Source organism: Neoarius graeffei, chromosome 21, assembly GCF_027579695.1.
Source record: "Neoarius graeffei isolate fNeoGra1 chromosome 21, fNeoGra1.pri, whole genome shotgun sequence".
NCBI classification, from domain to species: Eukaryota; Metazoa; Chordata; class Actinopteri; order Siluriformes; family Ariidae; genus Neoarius; species Neoarius graeffei.
Genome location: NC_083589.1, coordinates 42946105 through 42969465, shown reverse-complemented (window position 1 = coordinate 42969465; position 23361 = coordinate 42946105). Strand labels below are relative to the sequence as shown.

Here is a 23361-nt window from a genome sequence, read left to right as displayed (position 1 = left end):
AATAATGCGTTTGTATGCTCAAGATATCCCGTATTATTGACGATTCTTATTGCTCTTTTTTTGTAATGTGCATAACGGCTGCAGGTTAGATTTGTAGGTATTACCCCATATCTCCACACAGTAGCTCAGATATGGAAGTATGAGTATATTATACAGAGTATGTAGTGATTTATAGTCCAGAATGTGTCTTGATTTCCCCAAAATTGCAGTAATCTTTGCTATTTTTGCTTGAACATGATTATGTGGTTTCCAGCAGACTTTATGATCAGCAATCACACCCAGAAATTTTATTTCATAAACTCTTTCTATGGTTATGTTGTCAATTTTCAATTCAACTTGAGGGTTCGACTTATATTTTCCAAATAACATAATCTTTGTTTTACTCAAATTCAATGACAATTTGTTTACGTTAAACCACCTTTTTAATTTATTCATTTTGGTTGTGATGGTTTCCATAAGCTGCTGTGCATTGTCCCCGGCGCAAAAGATGTTTGTATCATCGGCAAATAAAATGCATTTCATTATACATGATACATTACATAAATTATTAATGTACAATATAAAAATATATTGCTTGGTTAGTGACCACTGGTTGTACGCTACTTTTTCACAGTGTATTGTGAGATACTACGAGTCTACTATATAGGGTGTAATAATTCTCACTATATATTCGGACAGCACTACAAAATGGCGAACTCACTCACTATACAGTCCACTGTATAGTGAACGATTTTGGACACATGGCCAGAATTTTCAATGTGGACTCATTGTATGTGACACAGAACAGGAAGTGCTATGTATAAGCATGGCTTAAAACAGCCATCAGTTTACTCCTGTCTGGGCTACAACTGCTTTCCAGCTTGCAGACAATGCTCAACTGTTTCTCACTCCCTCAGCGTGCTGTGCAGTTTATCATCTACGCTGCGCAGCACAGATGTTAAATACAGTTTTGTACAGGTTTAGCTAATGTGTAGAATTGCAAGTTAGAATGCCAGACAAATATGAACTCTTGTTCTTAACAGCATTGCCACGGGTCATGCAGTGAAGGGGCTAAACACGGGCTATGAGAGAGAGGTAGTAATTTGCTGGAGAAATGTGTCATTATGGCCGGTCTGATCCTCACCCTCTGGAGGAGAAGAGGAGGCTCCCAGCAGCAAGAGACCAATTCTGAAGCTGAGGGATGGACGTGATCTGGGGACAGCGAGCGAAACGGGGCCCTTCCATTATCCTGCTGTGTGCTTGCTCGTAGCTGCGTACGGGTGGTCCTCTGGAGCAAGGGCCTCTTCTATTTCTGCATGTTTTTGCTTCAGCTTGTAGGCTAAGAAAGGAATGTTCGGGCTCAAAGAAGACAGGGCCTCAGACACAGACACTCGCCTGCCCCATGCAGAGAACACACCACAAATATAAACCAAGATGTGCAAATGCGTCAGCACACTCAAATAAACCTCAGTCACTGAACCATGTAAAAACTTATTAATGAAATGTGTTGCGCAGTGTCAGTTCTAGTGCTGATTTAAGATCTTTACGAGATGTGATGGTTTTATAGGATGAGGGAAGTCGTGTTTACATGAACATGACCATATGGGCCCACATATGAGAGTCAGTCATGTCATGCTGCAAATAAATTAAAAAAAAAAAATTTCTGCACTACATCAAAGATTTAGGGTGATATGAAGTTCATTACCCTCTCTCTCTCTTTCACACACATTCCATCGGAGTCAAAACAAAATGGAGAACAGTCCAGACAGGCCTCCAGTGCTGAACAGGAAACCCACAGCAAGAGTTTGCTTTTTAAAAACCCATAGCATCCAGGCTGAGGCTGGCTAACCAGGGACAGCTTGATAGATAAATTTATAGAGGACGACAGTGAGAGAGAGAGAGAGAAAGCGAGGGGAGGGGGGGGCAGGTTGGAAGGTAGTAGTGGCATAAAGAGAGAAGGAAACAAGAGGGAGAGGAAGGGAGGAGTGGAAGGGAGAATTAGAGAACGGGAGGAAGAAAAAGAAAGAAGGAAGGGAGGGTTAGAAAGAGGCCCGTGCTGTCTGCCCTGGAGAGGGAGGGATGAAGAGGGAGAGGGAGAACGAGAGACGGAGAGGGAGGGTGAACAAGAGGGGAACGGAAGAGGATGGCTTTTGCCTTTTCTGGTAGCTACATTGAACGAGAGAAGCTCTTTGTGTTGGAAGTGGTGCTGAGACAGAAACGGGGAGAGAGCGACTGGAAGGCTGGAATGGTGTGAGAGCACAGAAGTCGTCTCCTCCAGGGCTTTTCGTTATTGTAGTAAGGTATGCTGGCTTCTGCACACACTGTTGTAGCTCCTGAAGCTTCTGGGTGGTCTAGTTTTCCCTCTACTCACCAGCCGTGTGTGTGTGTGTGTGTGTGTGTGTGTATAGATTCTTTGAGCGTGAACATCCTGCGCTTACATCCTCTCCTTTATCCGCTTTCCTCTCTCTCTCGCGCTTTTGCTTTCTCTGTCCCGGTTTTTTTGGCATCACCATTTTCCATTTGTGGTTAAGCCAGGAAATGGCAAAGAGGCTGGAAATGTCTTGCGCGTTAGAACTTTTGTGAAAAGGGTTAAGTAAATGTGGTTACCGTGAGGTAGAGGTGCAGTGTAGAAATTCACCTAAATGCCATAATATGTGGTTTCAAGATAATTGAGCTTGTTTGTGTGTATGCTATTATCTACAGTAAGGAGTAAAGCTGACAGACTGGATTCTTTTTTTTTTTTTTTCCCCCCCCTTTCTTTTAACAGGGCCACACCTCCAGGACTGAACCATGGATGACGACTTTGAGTGGCGCAGGGAGCAGAGGAGACAGAAAAGAGAGGAGATGCGGCTGGAAGCAGAAAGGTAACGTCGCTTCTCCTCCATCTTTTTATAGTGAACGCTCACGGTACCGAACAACCTTTTTTTAAATTTGGTGGATACATGTTTTGTACCTGGAAAAGTGCACGTGTTGCTATTTTTAAAAAAAACATTGAGCGAAGCTTTAAAGGTATCAAAGGTTTGATGGTAGATGGTACCACCCCAGGGACAAGGAAAAGTACAGTTTGGTAGCTTTATTTCTGAGTGCAACGTGAGAATTGTGGGAAATCAGTGAGCAGGTATTGTGTGGGTTTGACTCACTCTCAGGGGAAAGTAAGTGGCTCAGGCTACTGATGCATGATTAGTTATTTTAAGCTGCTTTTAACAATATGATATCTATAAAAGATAATCTGACTAATATGGTGGTCGTAAATGACGTGTTTTTTTTTTTTTTTTTTTTTTTGTACTTGAAGTCAGAAGCACAACAGCCTGTGTGAAGTTAACTGAGGAAATATCAAGGGTTTTTTCCCTCAGAGATTTTCGTGTTACATACCATACATGAATATACTGTATGCAAGAAGCTTTGCATTGAAATATTGCTTGAGTGCAAAGTTGATACTTTTTTACGTTTAAAACTTGCACCTCAAGATTTTAAAAGAGCTGAAGTGTCATAAATAACCGTACAGTTCCGAGGCATTAAACTTTCCAATTTAATTTGTTTATGATGCTATTTTAACCATCTGTGTTTCATGTTAACTTTACACGACTTCTTTCACTGGGTGGGTCAGTGGACAGATGTACAAAGATGTAGCTTCTTTTTCCTCCTCTCTTCTCGCTCAGCTGAGTTTACTGTACATCTGGTGGCCTTTTTCGACCCAGCCCATTCTTAAAAGATGAGTAAACGCCCCAATACTTCTGCTTTTCTTCAGTGCCGATTTCATGGGTCATAGGATCAAAGTTATTTTGATAAACTTACTTATCACACTTGGTTGGTGTTTTCTTTTCTTTTTAGTCTTTCAGATTGTCGGCCATTCAAAATCCAAACCCCCCCCCCCCCCAAAAAAAAAAATCTTCCACATTACATTACCGGCATTGAGCAGACGCTCTTATCCAGAGCGACATACAACATACCCAGAGCAGCCTGGGGAGCAGTTGAGGGTTAGGCGCCTTGCTCAAGGGCTTCCAGGGAATCAAAAAAGCAACCTTTTGGTCCCAAAGCTGCTTTTCTAACCATTAGACCATGGCTTCTATATCATTTTAAAATGTCTTTTCTACCTGGATTTATTTTATGTAGGTTATTTGGCAAGTCTTTATTCCATGGTAAGCCCACTTGTCAATCAGCTTTAGCAGGAAGAGTTGGAGCAGAATACCCCACGTCAGAATGTAGTGTGTTTCACGTACAGCCTTATGACCAACGTTAATCAGTCATTGGGGGGGAACTAGTCCTCCTATCCCAGAAGTAGACAGTGAGTCGAGTGGACGTCAGACTGAGTCAACTCACTACTTTTGTTAGTCGTGTGAGTCAGAGTTCAAGCTTTGACTTTACTTCATCATGGTTAACTACATAACTGACTGACTGTCATGGTACAAATGTTATGAAATGGGTGGTTTGAAAGCCCACCTGTAATGTGTGTGAGGATTTATTGTTTTTTTTTTTTTTTCTTTCTTTTTTAAACCGTTAACTTCTTACAGACACGTTCACTGCACATTTGATTTGATTAGCAAGAGATTAATCAGAGGCAGCTTTCCAGCGTCACTCAGTTTGGGAGTCAAATATTGCATCGGATTGTGTTCTTGAGCTGATGACAGCTGTGTTTGCTCCTGCTCTCAGCTCTTTCCTGACAGGCTTTTAGATGGTGCTGATGGCCATGTGATAGCTGCGCTTTGTGCTCTGAAATCCAGCTTGCTTGAGGCTCGTGCCCATTTAAGGCAAAAAAAAGACACTCCCATAAACACTGATGGCAGAAAGTCAAACAGCGATTTTTGCATCAGCGTTTGTCAAATGCTGCTGCCTTTTTTTTTTTTTTAAAAGTACTCCACAAACAGTGTGCAGCTGCTAAGGAATGATTTATTCTCCAGTCACAAAGCATCATGGGTAATGAATGAGCAGACCTCGCTCACTGCTATTCCCAGCATATTCGTTGCTGTAAGTGCTGCATATTCTTTTCAGTAGCTAACACCCTTGTTATCATTGGCAGAATACTGGACCTTGGTCAATTGTGTGCATTGTTAGGTTTGCAAGTGAAGTTCCTGTTCAGTATGTACCATGCAGCAAAGTTAGGTTTTCACTGTTTGGTTTAAGATACATTATATCCTCGGTGTTTCCATAATCCGAGGCCGGTGTTTGATGAAAGTGAATAGTGCTTAAATTTGTCGCTATTATATTTGGCTGTCGGAGCATAAAACTAATACTTTTTTTGTGTGCGCGCGCTATATGTTGTCTAGGAAAGGGCTGAATTTCCTTTCCAAGTTTGCAAAACTTTCTGAAAGTTTAGAATGACTAGAACTGTTTGTGTTATTCTGTGGAGTGGTTCCAGATTGATCGTCATTTTCAGTTCTCAACTGTCTTGAGACAAAAGATACAATCAAACAATATTGTTTTCTGTTGTGCAAATACACTTTCTATATAATTTTTTTTTCCTTGTAATCAAACAACGAATCAGCATAGTCTAAACCACACGTCATCTCGTTAGCCCCATCCATTCAACCATCACCAGAATATGCAGCGCAAGAGCCAAAGTCATAGCCAAATGTTTTTCTTTTTTCAGTCCACATAATGTTTTGTCATCTGGCCAACTTGTTCAACATTACTAGTGTTGGCTGGAGGAGAGTAGAAGTCCACTCGTGTTACATCTCGGTGGAAGTGTCTGGGAGTCTGTAACAGCAGGAGGGCAGATGTTGCAGAGGCGCTGGCGAAAGGGAATGATAAGCTCTGTGCACATGGGAGAACCTTGGCATTGGAGTCCAGCTGGAACATGGTCAGGCGATGACGGTTTTGACATGTGCCATTTCACTCCTCCATTGGAGATGGCCAAAATTCTGTCTATTTCAGAAAGCGCAAGAGGGAGACTCGGGGCTCTGTCTAACATCAGTCATAGTGAGCAGAAAGTAGCCCTATATGGTTATTACTTTTTCATTCATTACATACTTTTTTCATATCACTTACATTTTCAGATAACTACCTAACTGTTTATCATAGCTTTTCATCATAACTTGTTCCACTAGCATCTGTGAATGCGAGCGAGAGAGCAAGAGCTCTGATGTGTAATTTTGCTGTACAGATTTTGAAGACCTTTTGTATCGTATTAACAGCTCTCCGAGATTTAATAAAACTGGAGCTTGATCAAATTAAAGACTTTTTTTTTTTTTTTTTTAAATTATTTATATTTGGTTTGAAGTTATTAAGCTTAGGGCGGCACGGTGGTGTAGTGGTTAGCACTGTCACCTTACAGCAAGAAGGTTCTGGGTTCGAACCCAGTGGCCAGCGAGGGCCTTTCTGTGTGGAGTTTGCATGTTCCCGTGTCTGTGTGGGATTCCTCCGGGTGCTCCGTTTTCCCCCGCAGTCCAAAGACATGCAGTTAGGTTAACGTGGGGCGGCCTTGGGCTGAAGTGCCCTTGAGCAAGGTACCTGACCCCTGACTGCTCCCCGGGCACTCTAGTGTGGCTGCCCATTGCTCTGGGTGTGCGCGTGTGTTCACTGCTTCAGATGGGTTAAATGCAGAGGATGAATTTCACTGTGCTTGAAGTGTACATGTGACAAAGGTTTCTTCTTATATTGGTAAATTAACAACTTTCTTGTAAGATACATTTGAGTGACCATCCATAATAAACCAGGGTCAATTTAGTTTGGGGGGGGAAACAGTGAAAAATTAATTGTTGACCTGTTATGATGATGCAACAATAACTTAACACTACGTTCACACTGCAGGCTGAAGTGACTCAAATCCGATTTTTTTTTTTTCGCCCATATGTGACCTGTATCCAATCTTTTATTGACACTATGAACGACACAGATCCGATTTTTTTTCAAATCCGACCCAGGCCGTTTGGATATGTGGTCCTAATTCCGATTCCTATCCGATCTTTTCATATGCGACTTCAGTCTGAACCGCCAGGTCGCATTCATCCGACTTGCACGTCATCAACAAGCCACAAATGTCACTATTCTGCGCTGAAGTAGGCGGCGGGTCTCTCAAAAAAAAGTTACAGCATGGCGCATGACATCAATGCGACTCCGCACCCACACGTTCCTTTGAACGGAGGTTGCAATCACTACCCCGCAGAACGCCTGAGCCAAAACCCTTGCCCTCTTCCTTCTCAACCTCCTCCTTAACATCAGGCTATTGTGCATGTTCTGGCTCCCTCGCAACAACAACTGCATCATCGCCAGGTACTCCATGCTGGCTACTGTCATACACAGGAAACTTTAGGTTACTTCCATAAACACTGGCCATGCTCACTGCGTGTGACATCGTCGTATCCTGCAATGCGCATGCGGAACACTTTTAGGTCGCTTTTCGTTCATACTGAGGATCACATACAAGTCGCATATATTTGTTAATGTGAACGACCTCACAAAAAAAATCGGATTTCACAAAAAAATCGGAATTGAGCATTAAGCCTTGCAGTGTGAACGTAGTGTAATTCTCCCGTTCTCAATCTCTGTCTAATTGTTTTCATGAACAAAGAAACAAGTTAAAATGGCAGTTTGATAGTTTATGTAACGTAGTAAATTTTCGTACTTGGTAGTCCTATTAAATGCATATGTATTAAATTGTTTCCTCTTTGCACATAAATATAAATTTTTATTTTTTTTGGGGGGGAGGCAAAATTGACTTAGTTTTCATTGACTAAAATGGTTTTAAGTTTAGTTTTAAGTGGCTAAAATTGATACAAATTATATGTTAAATAAAAACTAATGCCCCATTTTTACACTCGCCAAAAACCCTATATTTTCTGCTGTATTGGTGTCGTGTGGGAACGGGAGTAAAATGACCAAGTCGAAATGTTAATCTATTTCCTGGTGACATTAGTAAAATTTAGGTTAAACTTTTGCCATGGCTCCAGTGGGTATTGGAACCATCAGGTTTACGTGTTGTGAGCAGTCATGATGTTGCTAGCAGTGATGTAAATGTAGTAATATCGTGATGGAATTAGTCCTACTGCCCCAGTGTAAAGCAATTGGCAGCAAACTCAAAACAACAAGCAAAGAAAACCTCAGCAGATATAAGCAAACATATATTATAAATAGCCTTTGCTTGAACAGAATGAATGTTCAGAGACATGATGCAGCTCGACTCATGCCATGTTGCTAACTAGCTAATGTCTCTGCTTGGGTTTTTCACAGTGATGGACTTGCTACCTCGTGAATTATACGTCCTGTCCAGTCTTGCATATTTTACATGTTTCGCAGAGGTTCGCGCTCTGTAGCATTCTGTTAAATAGTCAGGTGGGAATGTATGAGATCATTTACTTTTCCATTATGGGAGACTGAGTGGGAATGAGGAACTTCTCTATCCCGTATCATACAATAACGAGTTTTGTGTGTCTAAAGGGGCTTAACAGTAAGAATAACCAAATGATTAAACTAATGAATAAAACTATTGTGTTTTTGACACAATGGCTAAATCCAGGTTAGCCGCTATAACCTACCCTGAAACACATTTAAATATGCTTTTATTGAAATATTTGTGATATGCTTTTAAAGATTCTGGTGCTTATCCATTGGCTGGTGCTAGATTTTTGTTATTCTCATGAGAAGACGCCATAGTGGGACATCTCATCTCATTATCTCCAGCCGCTTTATCCTGTTCTACAGGGTCGCAGGCAAGCTGGAGCCTATCCCAGCTGACTACAGGGGTGATAGCGTTCCGGCGCCGCGCCGGATTTCCGGCGTACCGTGGCTGGGGAAAAAAAAAAAATCTAGTTCGCCCATTGTCCTGTGTCATTCTGAGATGCGCAGATAGACAGTAAAGGGAATTCGGAATTCCCTTTACTGTCTATCTGCGCATCTCAGAATGACACAGGACAATGGGCGAACTAGATTTTTTTTTTTTTTTTTCCCCCCAGCCACGGTGCGCCGGAACGCTATCACCCCTGTGACTACGGGCGAAAGGCGGGGTACACCCTGGACAAGTCGCCAGGTCATCACAGGGCTGACACACAGACAACCATTCACACCTACGGTCAATTTAGTCACCAGTTAACCTAACCTGCATGTCTTTTGGACTGTGGGGGAAACCGAAGCACCCGGAGGAAACCCACGCGGACACAGGGAGAACATGCAAACTCCGCACAGAAAGGCCCTCACGGGGCTCGAACCTGGACCTTCTTGCTGTGAGGCGACAGCGCTAACCACTACACCACTGTGCCGCCCCCATAGTGGGACATTCCTAATGTAAATATTAAACATTACTGTTTTAATATGAGAAGAATTTCAGCAAGCTCAGACATGAGGAATATTTCTCAGGTTTTAACTGTTGGCGCCTAAACACGAGCAAGAGGTTTTTTGTTTTTGTTTTTTTTTTTTTTCTTCCCCCACTCACCATTTTCTAATGATGTTCATCTTAATGCGATTTCGGTGATGTGGTACTGGAGACAGCAAATGTTGTACTCAAACTTCAGAACTGCAATGCAGCTGTATATGACAGTACAAGTTATGGCACTTGAACAGAAATCTGCAAGATAGCGTTGATGCTAGTTTTAGCATGAAGGTTGATGCGTCGGAAGCTGATCTGTTTGAGTAGAGTGTAGAACTGAGGAGGTGAGAGTGAGCTGGAAAGGACTAAAGCACTGCTGCATCATTACCTTTAGTTAGATGAAGCAAGAGAGAAATCCCAGTGACTTCTTTATCAGCTGGTAGTCAAACTGCATTGTGGGTAGTGTAAGAAACTGAAATTAGACCAACGTATCATTGAAAGAAGCCTATATGAAAATCATTAATTTTATGATAAATCTTAAATGCTATTTAAAGATTAATGTGCAAGTTGTTCAAGGTAAATGCATAACTAGAATAACTTGATGGTAGTGATGAGCTCCAAGTCATCATGTCATTAAATCATAGATTGCTAGCCGTCGGTCACAGAACTCTGGAACCACTTTTACCCCTTTTCCACCAAATCAGTTCCAGGGCTGGTTCGGAGCTGGTGCTGGTTCACAACTCGTTCAGCTTGCGAGCCGGCTGAGAACCAGCTTGCTTTTCCATCGCTCGCGGTGCTAAGAGAGGACGCGTCATTACATCGCTGTATACATCAGTTACGTCGCTGTATACATCAGTTACATCGCTGTATATGTCAGTTATGTCGCTACGTTTGCATAAACCTTGCCACGAATATTGAAGCAAAAACAACACGGAAGAAGCAGCAGCAACAACAATAATAATAATGGATGACTTCGCGTTTGTACAGCTGCGGCTTCTCGTCGCTTAAAAATGGCGATCTTTCACGGTCTTATTGTTGTCAGTCTTAACAACTCCGCCCCCTTGCTGACGTAAGCTTTCCTCTGGCCCAGCAGAGTTGGTGCAAGCCTGGAACCGGTTTTTCTGGCCCCAGAGCCAGTTCTTTGTCAGTGGAAACAGAAAACCCGGTTCCAAGCTAGGCACTAGCCCCGAACCAGCCCTGGAACTGATTTGGTGGAAAAGGGGCATGCGAGAACCAGGAGTATAACAGCTATGTGCTCATGCACAGCTGTATCTGCTGTCGTGTCGATCAGCAGCCACTGAACTCTGTAGGCAATGATATGAACCGCTAACGTTTAGATCTGCTATTACAACCACAGCCTGTAGTGTGCCGAGAGCCTCTGAGAATTGGGCTGCTTTGAGAGGGGTAATATTGGTGCAGGTCAGAGGTTATGCAGATTCCATGACCTAGGGCTGCCTTTCCCCCTTTCTCACTCTCGTATACAGACATTTCTCCCTCTGTGACTGTCGTGGCCTTTCCCGAGCCGGAGCATGCAGTTCCAATGCATTGTCAGGTCAGCGACACTCTGCATGCATACACTGTGTGAAATGTTTTGTCTGTTGCTTACTGCTCTAATAGAACATTAGAGCATTATGACCAGAGAAGAGCATGTTTCATTTATGTGCCTTTGACTGCTTTAAACCTTTAATGTCTGAGGACTGTTTGGCTCGTCTCTGAGAGTTTTGTCTTCTACGCAGCAGGCATTTCGATCCCACACATCTGCTCTGTTTTCCCATGAGAGGCCAGGAAGAGCTCAGGAAATAACACCCATCCTCAGCGAATGGGCCGTTCCATAACGACTACTCTCCCTGCACCACTAAAGCTTGTGTGTATTAGACAAACGAAGGTAGAGAGAAACAAGGGAGAAGGACACCAGCAGACACTAGAATGAAGGATGCAGGAACAGTCTCTCTCGTAACACTGGATTGCTTTTATAAGCTTGTAAATGACAGAAGCCTGATCATTTCAGACCACCTTAACGTTGAGAAGTTTAACACGCGTCTCTGGGACTGTAGGGAAGGAGAAAAGGAATATACCAGATGAGCAGAGTGTCTGTGAGTGCAGTGGGAGAAGAGGATAAAGTGGGACAAGTGTGGGAATAGGGCAGGCTTTTGGCAGATCTCTCTCTCTCTCTCTCTCTCTCTCTCTCAGACCTTGTTATTGCTATGTCAAACCCCACTCGCAGTGGCCTTTCCCAAACTGTTTTTCTCGGACATTTCTGAGATGTTTGAACACAAGGAAAATATTTGGGAATGCTAATATGTCGGCTATTTGGTTGTAGCCTTCTCTCTGCCTGTGCCTTCATATCACCGCCATCTCCCACTCTACAGCCATTTCCCTCTTCAGAGATTTTATAAAAATCGCTAAAGCAAGGCTCAGACTGCCCAGCGTTCACCACAGTGGCTCTTAAAGGAAAACTTGAGCATTTTTTTTCCCCCAGTTTGATTTAACGTGGACATGAATTTTAACACTGATAATAGAATCGTTTACTCGTATGTTGGAAGTCTTGGGGCAGTTGACAGTTTAAAATATGCCACAGCATTACACATTCAAAACTACAGCTCTTACACAATATTAGGATTTTGTAATAATACCCTGAAGCTCATTAAACCTGTTTATATTGAATGATTTGTCGCAGTGGTTAGCACCATTGTCTCACAAAGAATGTTCTGGGTTTGAACCTCGCAGCCAATAGGGGGGCCTTTCTGTGTGGGGTTTGCATGTTCTCCCCGTGCCTGCCTGGGCTTTATCCGGGTCCTCCGGTTCCCTCTCACAGTTCAGACGTGCAGATTACGCCAACTGGCTACTCCTAAACTGCCCCAAGGTGTGAATGGTTGTTTGTCTCTGTGTTAGCCCTGTGATGCACCCTGAGTGGGTTGCCAGTCTATCCTGCCTCTCACCCAAAGTCAGCTGGGATTGGTTCCAGCTTCCTTCCCCCCCGACCATTATGGATGGATGGATTATTTGATGTGCTTAGTGACTGTGCTGCTAATTTGTTGGTTGATGTTGAATTTTTGTTATTCCTATAAGAAATTGGTGGATATCTGCTGCATTGATGTCCTGAGGAAAAAATGTAAAGATCTGAAACGCATGACACTGGTCCGATTTTGCTGGTAACAGCTACAAAAGGGCAAGAGCATCTTTTCCTCACTCGAGTAGTTGAGACGGCAAACATTGACCATATTGCATTAGCTCCAGGAATACAGTGCAGTTATGCATGACGGTTCTGCAGAGTTATGGCAGAGATCAGGCTCTGCTAATTAGCAGTGTGCAAGATGGCGAGCCAATGGCATTGATGGAAGTATTAGTGTGAATGTTTGAGCAGAGTGTATGGGTGAGACAGCTGGGCAGGCTTAAAGACTAAAGTGCTGCTGCATTGCTGTCTGTAGGTAGAGGGAAGCGAAGGCTAAAGGCCTCTGCATGCTCTTGCGACAAGGCTTTCGCAGATAGCTTTTCGCAGACAGTTGTAATTTATCGTTGAGCGGGGAGTAGGCATGCACGATGTTATTCACCGGCACAACGCAAGGGGGCGCGAAGTCGCTAGGAGTAGTTGGTGGGTGTGGTTAGTGGAGTGTTTATCCTCCGGTTACTTATGACTAGAACTTTTTTTTTTTTTTTTTAATAATGACTAGAACTGGAGTCGTATAGATGTGCGTACTTCCTCAATCAACCGCTCTTCATGCTGCTCCATCTTCGCTCGTGTTTTTAAAAATGCCGGTCGTGAAAACAAAACAAACCGGGAAAGTAGGGAAGCGGAAGTGCGTGTACAGCGGCTGTAGAGTGGACCAATCAGAGCCCTCTTGTCTGCGAGGCTTCTGCGGTGGTCACAATTTTTGGGAGGTGCGCGCAGAGCGTCTGCGAAGGTGGGGGGCCTACGCAGACACTGTCTGCGACGCTATCTGCGAGGACTGGGTTGTCAGCATAAATTGGCCTTAAACCTCACTAAAACGTTGTGTGTGTGTGTGTGTGTGTGTGTGTGTGTGTGTGTGTGTGTTTCCATGGATAATAAACCAACATGTTGAAAAACTTGTAAACTTAGTCATCTCAGAATTTCCAAATCAATCTTGAATGCCATTGTACACCATGTCATTTATAAAGATGAGTATGCAAGTTGTTCAGGATAGATCCCCCCCCCCTTAGGATGAGCCAGACATGAAAAATAACTCTCATTTTTCTTGTGAAGATTGGCGTTGAAATGGAAAAGTATATTTGAAACTACTGCCCACTAAAAAGTAATCCATGGATGATTTTAGATATTTTGAGTTTAATTTGCTAGCACTTTTTTTTTTTTTAACTGAAGTGGGTTTATTTTTTCCAATAAACATTTATTGGTGGAAATGACTGCCCTGAGACTTTATAAAAATTCAAAAGGGTTGTCTATAGTAAACAGTGTACACTACAGATGCATTAGATGGTGATAGTTTAAAAAAGTTGGTGTATTTTCTTTAAACAATACCTCATTCACTAGATGTGTTCCATGTGTAGTACGTAGTAGTCAATACACACACACACACACACACACACACACACACTAGATGAAAAGTGCAAACAGGGCTAGTGTGTGCCCCCCCAAATCCACCCCGACTTCTAAACATGTTTTAGCTACTGATAAATGCAGTGCTGTTGCAGAGAGCTCAAAGATGTTATTGCGGTCATAGGAAAAGGAACTTGGCCTCGGGATACAACCTCTGAGTCTGGACTGCATTATCTCTTCCACATACTCTGCGCAATGCAGATAGTCATGGTAGACATGGCAAACAACTCTGAAGACAGAAAGTAAAGGGACAAGGGAGGTCTACAGAGCCAAGTTATCTAATGTCACTCTCCCGCCGGTCTTCCTTGGGCGTTAACAGAAGGCTGTCTTCAATCATAGGAGTTCCTGGCTACAACAAAGGCAGTACATTATGCTGTTTTCAGAGTACAAGACCAACAACTTTATTCATCACATGTACATTTTGTGAAATTCCTCTGTCTTTAACCCATCTGAAGTGGTCTCTCACACACCCCGAGAGCAGTTGGGGGTTAGGTGCCTTGCTCAAGGGCATCTCAGCCGGCTGCCCCATGTTAGCCTAACCTGCATTTCTTTGGACTGTGGGGAAAACCGGAGCACCCAGAGGAAACTCATGCAAACATGGGGAGAACATGCAAACTCCACACAGAAAGGCCCCTGTTGGCTGCTGGGCTCGAACCCAGAACCTTCTTGCTGTGAGGCAACAGTGCTAACCACTACACCACCGTGCCGCCCAGCACAGGAAGGTCAGTAGATTGGCGTTGAAGTGGTTTTGTAAAACTTTCAAAGTACAAAATCAAATCTGCAAAAGAAAAGCAGTTGACACTAGTAGATATACCATGCTCTTAGGGTGTGTCGGTACATGAGGAAAATAGAGGGGAAAAGAGTGAACAGTCATAAACGCAGAAAGATTGGAAAGTTTGCTTACAAGTTAGTTATATACAAGCACTGACTTCCTCCCTCTGCTCTAAATCCGTTCTGTGACTGACAGCTACACACTGCGGTACAACTCCACTCACTCACACACACACACACACACACACACACCGAGAGAGTGTGACAGCAGTATAACAGTAATGACTGTAAGAAACACATTTACTGCCCCCAAGACTTCCACCCTGCTTCCTTCTGTGTTTCTCTAACTATATTATATTAAAGTGTGTGTGTTTTGTGTGTCCGTCCAGGCTGGCTTACCGCCGGACTGAGGAGGATGAGGAAGAGGCAGCTCGTGAGCGTCGACGACGGGCACGCCAAGAGCGTATGCGAAGCAAGGAGGGCGAGGAGGTCGCTAACCCAGCCGAGAGTGTGGGGCTGAATAGCCACAGGTGCTTTTTACACACACACACACACGTGTGCAAACAGCATTTACACAAGCACATCACACCTATTCATACTGTGGACGCCACCTACTCTCACACCACATTTGGCCAAATGCCCACGGTGGCCATGTTGCTCAGGACTCCATGCTCAGGCTAGGAAGATGGGAAAGAGAAGAATTGGACAAAACGCACAGCTACACATCGAAAAGGACATACTGAAGGCAATGCAGCAACTGAACTGAAGTTTAATTGTATAATGGTCAACTTAAAAACCCTGTGTTGTGTAAGGTGGGATTTTATTTATTTACCCATCCACCCCTGAATTTACACTTTCTCACTCCTCCAGTGAAAACTGATAACTAGAACCAAGTATACTTTTGTTCAGAATGATCACAGGATTACTGGCACTGAATCATTAGGGACCGTCTAAAACATGTTTGAAGTGGGTGATCTTGGAAGTTTAAAAAAATAAAATAATACAATATAATAATTCCCTCTCAAAGGCCATTTTAGGCAACTTTAATTTCCACTCAGTGTGAATGGGTGGAGATGGCACCCTGCAATGGCCTGGTATTGCATCCAGGGTGTGTTCCTGCAGAAGTGATTACGGTCATGAAAGTGGTAACTGAAGATGGATGAATGTCCATTTTAGCTTCCTGGTGAAAATGAAGTGCAGGGGCAGAGTGTACGCAGGTCGATAGGTAGACGAGCGGGCAGATCATTCGGACTGGATGAAATGATTAGACAGGCTTTTTACAGCCTTGCAACTGCCAAAAATGATGGATTTTTTTCCGCTTTTCTTTTTATTGTCGGAGCATTTGATTTATTCATTGCTGTCAGGATGTAAAGAGAATTTAAGAAATGTAACTGAATGTGTTCTCATAACAAAAATCACCTGCCATGCCTTTTTTTAAATATCAAAGGACAGATGATCGGTTTCTGAAACGTTACCTTCAGTAAAAAATAACGGGGTATTTTTGAAATGCATTTGTTTTGCAGTTTGTTCTCTGACTAGAATGAGGAATTTGGAAGTTTACTTATTTTTGATCATGTTCCTGAGAAATCAGCAAATGTGGGATGTATTATATAAAGACCTCTTGGTGACCAGAAGGTTGTGAATTTGCATCCCAAGACTGCCACAGAATCGCTGTGAGGGCTCTTGAGTAAGCTCTTTAACTCCCAGCTTCTCAGTTGAGATGCTGGAATTAGATTCTGCTCCAAATAGGAGTTAATTTGGATAGATAAATGCATTTAAATGTAATCTACTGTTGAGTAGATGGAACAAGAGCCATGAATTTTGCCTCATTTTTCCATCTCCGTCTAGAAAGAAAAGTTCAGCAGGAGAGTCAGTGGAATGAAGCAGGCACTAGGGGTCACTTGCTCGCCTTAGAAAGAGAGCGGTGTGTTGGATGTGACCCAGGAAACAGGTGGACTCTGGGCCATTGCAGTTTTTAGCACTCCATCTTAATAATACATACATGAAACTCAAAGCTTCATAAAGAGAACACAAACAGCAGCATGATCTCTGTAGAAATCCCCTCTGTCCTTTAGCTCGGTCCTGAGAGAGTAACTTCCTGTAGCAGCTCGGTGAGGTGGAAGCAGTGGGTCGTGCTGACGTGCACCAACACTGCAGTATTGTACACCATGCATACTTTTCCACACAAGAGAATATCACAGCAGCCTGCAAGTGTCCTGTGTGTGTGTTGTGAAATCGTGCTGATGCTGAGGGAAATCTTTGCCAAGTGGTGAACTCAGATTACATTAACCTACAATAGCACTGACGGCATGTCCCTCGCATCCCAGTCCAGGGTGAGGAGGCAGGAAAAGCGCAAACCTGATCCAGATCATCAGCAGACACTTCATTGAGGGAGGAGAAGGAAGGAGTGTGTGTGTGAGAGAGAGGGAGAACGATGAAAGTTATACAGATATTGCTTTGATAGCTATACTTTTTCCTATGCTGACTAGTAAATACTTTTACTATCCTCAAAATTGGCAATAAAAATGTTTCTATTTAAGTAGTCAGTGCCCTTAAATTAATTCCCCTGAAAAAATTTTATAGGCTCCCGAGTGGCACAAGAGAAAAGCATTGCCCTTTTATCCAGAGATTGCTAATTGCAGTCCTGATTATGCCACAGCCATCTGTGGCCAGAAGTTCAAGGGAGCGAGATTGGCCATGCTCTCAGGGAAGGAGGGATGGTGTACACTTTCTGCCCTGTCAGTTACAGCAACAATAGCCAATCATCATGGGCATCTGTGAGGTCGTGCATGTGGAAGTGGGTGGATAGCTCTTTCCTCTGAGTGTTATGCTGCCTCTGTTGTGCGAGCTGCAGTATGAAAAGATGCACCCAGCTGGCATCCTGTGCCTCGGAGGAAGTTTAGGGTGACTTGACAAAAGTGGAAAAACTTAATCTGGTATCAAGCTTTGAATGTACTTAAAAGCGCTGTTGAATTCTTGATTCTGATTGGCTAGAAGGTGTTGATTTAATTTTCTATAGCAGCATTGTGCTAAGCAAGTCAAATCACAGATTTCTATAATGCATGCATTGTAATATCGTTTCTATAGTTACAGCTCTATCACAGGGACTTAAGACTGACGTGCCATGTAATCCAACCTAAACAAAATTCAAAACTGTATAGTTGTATAACAAAGAAAAACGTAATTGTTTATGTTGAGGCTTTCTGTAAGGAGACATTTATTTTAGTTATAGAAGTCTTGAGTGTCAGCACTTTTTATAAAAGTAAGTTTTCCACCATTCAAGAGACTTCATGGCGAAGGACTTTTATATTTTCTGGATTCTTGGTAGCATAAGTGTTTTTGTTTTTAAACTTCGAGAGGGGGGGAAGAAAGGCTGGTAATGTTGGGATCAGACTACACAAGGTTTCTTTCATGTTAGTCAACACATCCGATTAGGCAGCGTGCCATAAATTATTGTCCTGTCTTGGTCGAAAAACTGGTAGCACTACATGTTCGATCCCAACCAACCATTCACGTCCTTGCATGTCACTGGGGGATGGTCAAGAAATTGACAATCATGGCCATCAAGGAACACATCGTAGGAGTTGTCAAACTCTGCAAGAAAATGCAGAAAACTCTATGCTACAATTTTGTCAAGGTGTCATTGGGCATCCCAGATGCCACATCGCTGTTCTTTGTCATGCTACAAGGCCGATTCATCTTCATGATGCTGGAAATTTTGTTGGCAACGACAAAATCCTGTCAAACTCGGGCTGAATTTGTGTAGTCTGGTCCCAGTATAAGGGAACAACTGTTTTTATAGCTACTATAATACAAGTAATAACAAGAACTAACTTATTTTATGCAAGTTTCCACAGCATTAAGCGTACAGTACCTTGCAAAAGTATTCATCCCCCTTGGTGTTTTGTCCTGTTTTGTTGCATTACAAGCTGGAATTAAAATGGATTTTTGGGGGGTTAACACCATTTGATTTACACAACATACTAGGGCTGTGCCGATAGACGATGCCATCGTCCATCGACGATGGAGAGCCACCATCGTGATACCACGCCCCCTCCTGTCATAAACATGCATATACGGTATCATCTGGGCCTGTTTAACCTAAAAAGTTAGTTTTTTGTTAGTTTAGTTAGTTTTGTTTAATATATAAATATATTATATAACATATATAATTATATATAAATACATAATTATATAAATTACTATAAAGTAATATCCTATTACCGCTTGTTCACGTAGGCTATGGTGCAGGGACGTGCTAGTGAACATAACATGTGGTTACACAAATACAGTATGCTACTAATAATAAATTTTGACTTCATTTTTTAGCCTACACTATACTTTTAATGTAAAACTTGTCATGTTCAAACAAATAGCCACTATTAACGACTTCAGTCGGGAAATATTGCATCTTATCAAACGGCAGTGAAGCGCAGACTTCGGCAGAAGTCAAATAACTTTAATCTGGTAAATAGGCCTACTTTCAGACACAAAATGTTCCACTCTAAGCCATAATGTCAAACCAAATGGAAGAATGAAGGTGATTCTGACAAATGTAAAGACAGAAAAAAAAAAAACAATATTAAATCATGATTTTAAAAGCTGGTGCAATAATTCAAACACTAATAAATTGGAAAAATTAGCGCGTTCAAGTGCGCACTAAAGGCCGAAACGCATCTTCAATTCATATGGTGTAAATAAACAATGAGTAATAGCTTAAGTGTAGTTTCTTCTCATAGTTTGAATACTAGTCTTTCATTGTTAGAGCTGATTAATATCTTGCCGTGATCAGTGAGTGCTCGGGGAGGTTCATTTCCACCTGCGCTTTGCGCAGCTCATTTCTCCGAAGCCAGCTGTGCGCAAAAGCAGTGTTGACTGCTCGGCAAACTCCAAACGCTCGGTCTGTACTGGTCCTCTGTTGCGCAAGCGAGTTGGTTATGGCCAGGTTCAAATTGTGCCCAAAACAACTTAACCACGGCCATTTCAATTGCCTGATGACTGCGACAATATTCGCCCCGTGGTCCGTTGTTATACAGGCGATCTTTTTCTCCTCTATTTTCCATTCGGCAAGTGTCTCGCGCAATGAGTCTTCTAAATTGTCCGCTGAATGTGTCTCTGGCATGAAACTCGTCTGCAGGCATTTGGACTGCATTGCCCACTCTCGGTCCACATAATGTACGGTAGCTGACATATAGGGCATCATGTTGCAGCTGGACCACATATCCGTTATCAAGGCCAAATACTCCACATCACCTAGCGCTTTTTTTTCTTTACGTGCCAAAGCCTCGGATGAGTATCTAATACTTTTAATAATAATAATAATATATTTAATAATGTAGTATTAAAATCCCCCTCCGCCCATGATATGATCGTCCATCACGATGTTTGCACTGTAAACATCGTCGATGCCAATTAAGGGGACATCGCACAGCCCTACAACATACCTACCATGCCCCCCCCCCCAAAAAAAGTCTATTTTTATAGAGCCACCTTTTGCTACAATTATAGCTTGGCACATCTAGCCACTGGGATTTTTGCCTGTTCAAGGCAAAACTGCTCCAACTCCAAGTTAGATGGGTTGCGTTGGTGTACAGCAGCCTTCAAGTTATGCCAAAGATTCTCAATTAAATTGAGGTCTGGGCTTTGATTAGGCCATTCCAAGACATTTTAAATGTTTCCCTTTAAACCACTCCAGTGTAGCTTTAGCAGTATGTTTAAGGTCATTGTCCTCCTAGACTGTGAACCTTCGTCCCAGTCTCAAACCTCTGGCTGACTCAAACAGGTTTTCTTCCAGAATTGCCTTGTATTTAGTGCCATCTATCTTTCCTTCAGTCCTGACCAGCTTTCCTGTCTTTGCAGATGAAAAACATCCCCACAGCATGATGCTGCCACCACCATGCTTCATTGTAGGGATGGTGTTCTCAGAGTGTTGGGTTTGTGCCACGCATGGTATTTCCCATGATGGCCAAAAAGTTCAATTTTAGGTCTCATTTGACCAGAGAATCATCTTCCATGTGTTTGGGGAGTCTGCCACATGCTGTTGGGCAAACTCCAAACGTGATTCCCCCCGGCCACTTTTCCATAAAGCCCCGCTCTGTGGAGTGTATGGCTTAAAGTGGTCCTATGGACAGATACTCCCATCTCCACTGTGGATCTTTGCAGATCCTTCAGCATCATCGGTGTCTTTGTTGCATCTCTGATTAATGCCCTCCTTGCCCGATCTGTGAGTTTTAGTGGGCGGCCTTCTCTTGTCAGGTTTGTAGTGGTGCCATATTCTTTCCATTTTGCTATAATGGATTTAATGGTGCTCCCTGGGATAGTCAAAGTTTGGGTTTTTTTTTTTTTTTTAAATAACCCAACGCTGATCTATACTTCACAACTTTTTGTCTCTGACCTGTTTGGAGGCTCCTTGGTTTTCATGTTGCTTGCTTAGTAGTGTTGCAGAGTCAGGGTCCTTCCAGAACAGGTTAATTTGTACAGACATCATGTGACACTTTGATTGCACACAGGTGGATCTTAATCAACTAATTATGTGACTTATGAAGTGAATTGGTTGGACCAGCTCCTGTTTAGGGGTTTCATATGAAACTGGGTGAATTCCTATACACACTCCAGATTTCTGTTTTTTTCATCTTATTGTTTGTCACAATGAAAAAACAATGTGTACCTTTAGTGGTAGGCATGCTGTGTCAATCAAATGGTTCTAACCCCCCAAAAATCCATTTTAATTCCAGCTTGTAATGCGACAAAACAGGACAAACACCAAGGGGGATGAATACTTTTGCAAGGCACTGTAACTGTAAATGGTTAATAGTACAATGTGTTCTTTCGTGAATTTAAAAACTATTGCTGGCAAATTTCTTGCATAATAGAAAGGGAGGTGTACCATTTTTGTAATATTTTAGCAGCCCTTGATTTATTTTCTTCTCTCTCTCAGTATCACAGTAACTGAGACGATCTCAAGCCGGGCCGGTGAGGGAGATGATGAGGAGCAGGCCCTGCTCGAGCGCCTGGCCAAGCGGGAGGAGCGCAGGCAGAGGAGAATGAAGGAGGCTCTTGACAGGCAGAAACAGCTGGAGTCCACGGATGCTCCATCCTACAGCTCCTACAGTGTGGAGAGCTCCTATACCGCCTCTTACCAAGCAGTCAACAACCAGGAGGAGGAGCCGGCATTCAACAGCAAGGAGGAAGTGAAAGAGGAGGTGGAGATCGTTCCACAGAAAGGGGTGGAGGAGGAGAAGCCGTGCAGGCCTTCCTTGAGGGAGCAGGTATGTTTGTGTAAATCACGGACATGTTCATGCAGTTTGCAGCTGCGGGTATTTCAAGTTGAGTTTGTTTTGATGAAAGTTGTTCATTTTCAGGAATCTACTGAGGAAAAGGCTAAAATAGATGATGAGGTACGGCTGCCATTATTGATTTCCTCTCGCTTTCACTTATTAAACACCATGCAGCTTGAACCATGTGGCTCCCGATTCCTTTCATAGGGCGGTACAGGTCAGGATGCCGTGCGTCCGAGTGAAAAATGCAAGCCTTTAAATGAAGACCTAACTGATTCTACAATCATTTCAAAGCAGGAAGTGGAGGAGGATGCAGCACAAGTCGATGAGGATGTAGAGGAGAATGAGTTAGAGGTGCTTACACAGAAGGCAGCTGATGAAAAGCAGAGTGTTTGTAAAAAATGATTTTGGCTTGGTAAGAGGCTAAATGCTTACAGATGATGGATAATCAGAGCTTTTGGGGCTTAGTGCGAGAATTGTTTTTTTCCATTTGGAGAAGGTGATTTCTCAAAATTTCATTAAATATGTTGAAGTTAATTGCAGAATGTAAGGCTGCACAATAATGGATTATTTTTTCAATATCAATTAGTATTATTGTTCATAATACTTCATCTGATTTATGAAAAAAAGGTTTCAATCAACATTAATCAGGCTTCCTCACACTGTATATTATAAATCTGTTTTCCTTCACATAATAAAACCCAAGTTCAAGACACTTTAGTGTGCTAAGCCTTGTGTAATAATCTTTACACTCTTTATTTTGCATATAAATGGCATTTGCATTTTTTTTTCCCCCTCATGCTCACTGAACTACTATGGAGGATGCAAACGTACCTTCAACTGTATAAATATTAGAATAAGACTGTTTAGATTATTTAACACTTGAAATAGAAAAATGTTAAATACAATAACAGTTGGCATGATCTCTAAATGCATGTAGTTAAAAAAAAAAACATGGATAGTGAGTTTGTTATAGAAATTACTTATTCTGTAAGGCACAAAACCTCAAACATGCTGTTAAAGGAAAATAATCAGTTGCAGAGTGGTGTGATCTGAATGGCGTTAGGGTTACCAACCCAAAGTTGATGATGTACTTATTTAGTATAAATATTCAGGTGATTTTATTTATTATTATAATTTTTTTTAAATAGGAAATCGCGCACTGATTATTGAGAAACAGTCCGAATCTCTTGACCAATCACCTCGAGCAACATGGCAAAATGGCAGCTAAGCACTTAATCACCATGTGGAAGAATTACAAATTATGTCAGCACTTGCTGTTTCTAAAAGCACTAAAGATGCTACGAAGTTTGGTCTAAAACTATTCAAAGGTAAGGTTGGAGTTGCGATTTATTTTATCCATTTCAAAACTACGTATTTTATGTGACTCTGCGTCCATAAGTGACACCAGCCTGTGTTGCGCCATTATTACATTTGTATGCTGCTTTTGATGTTTGAAATCTTTTTAATACAATTTTTTTTTTTTTTTAATTTAAATAATCACCTGTGGAGTTATGCTATAA

General features: G+C 42.3%; 1 protein-coding gene across 7 annotated transcripts in view; it reads left to right on the top strand.

The window, feature by feature from the left end:
* The window catches only part of cald1a (caldesmon 1a), a 95244-nt gene that overhangs the window by 42530 nt on the left and 29353 nt on the right, over positions 1-23361 (top strand). For 2 of the 7 annotated variants that reach the window (XR_009651006.1, XM_060903178.1), the window contains exons 1-6: positions 2083-2279; positions 2747-2843; positions 14951-15091; positions 21499-21829; positions 21923-21958; positions 22046-22192. Coding sequence is in view for 6 of the 7 variants with exons in the window: in XM_060903178.1 (XP_060759161.1) it covers positions 2770-2843; positions 14951-15091; positions 21499-21829; positions 21923-21958; positions 22046-22192 (729 nt within the window). In the remaining variant the exon portion in view is untranslated. Of the gene's footprint in view, positions 1-2082; positions 2280-2746; positions 2844-14950; positions 15092-21498; positions 21830-21922; positions 21959-22045; positions 22193-23361 lie in introns of those variants that run through there. The other 5 variants (XM_060903181.1, XM_060903180.1, XM_060903183.1 and 2 more) reach the window with 3 other exon arrangements.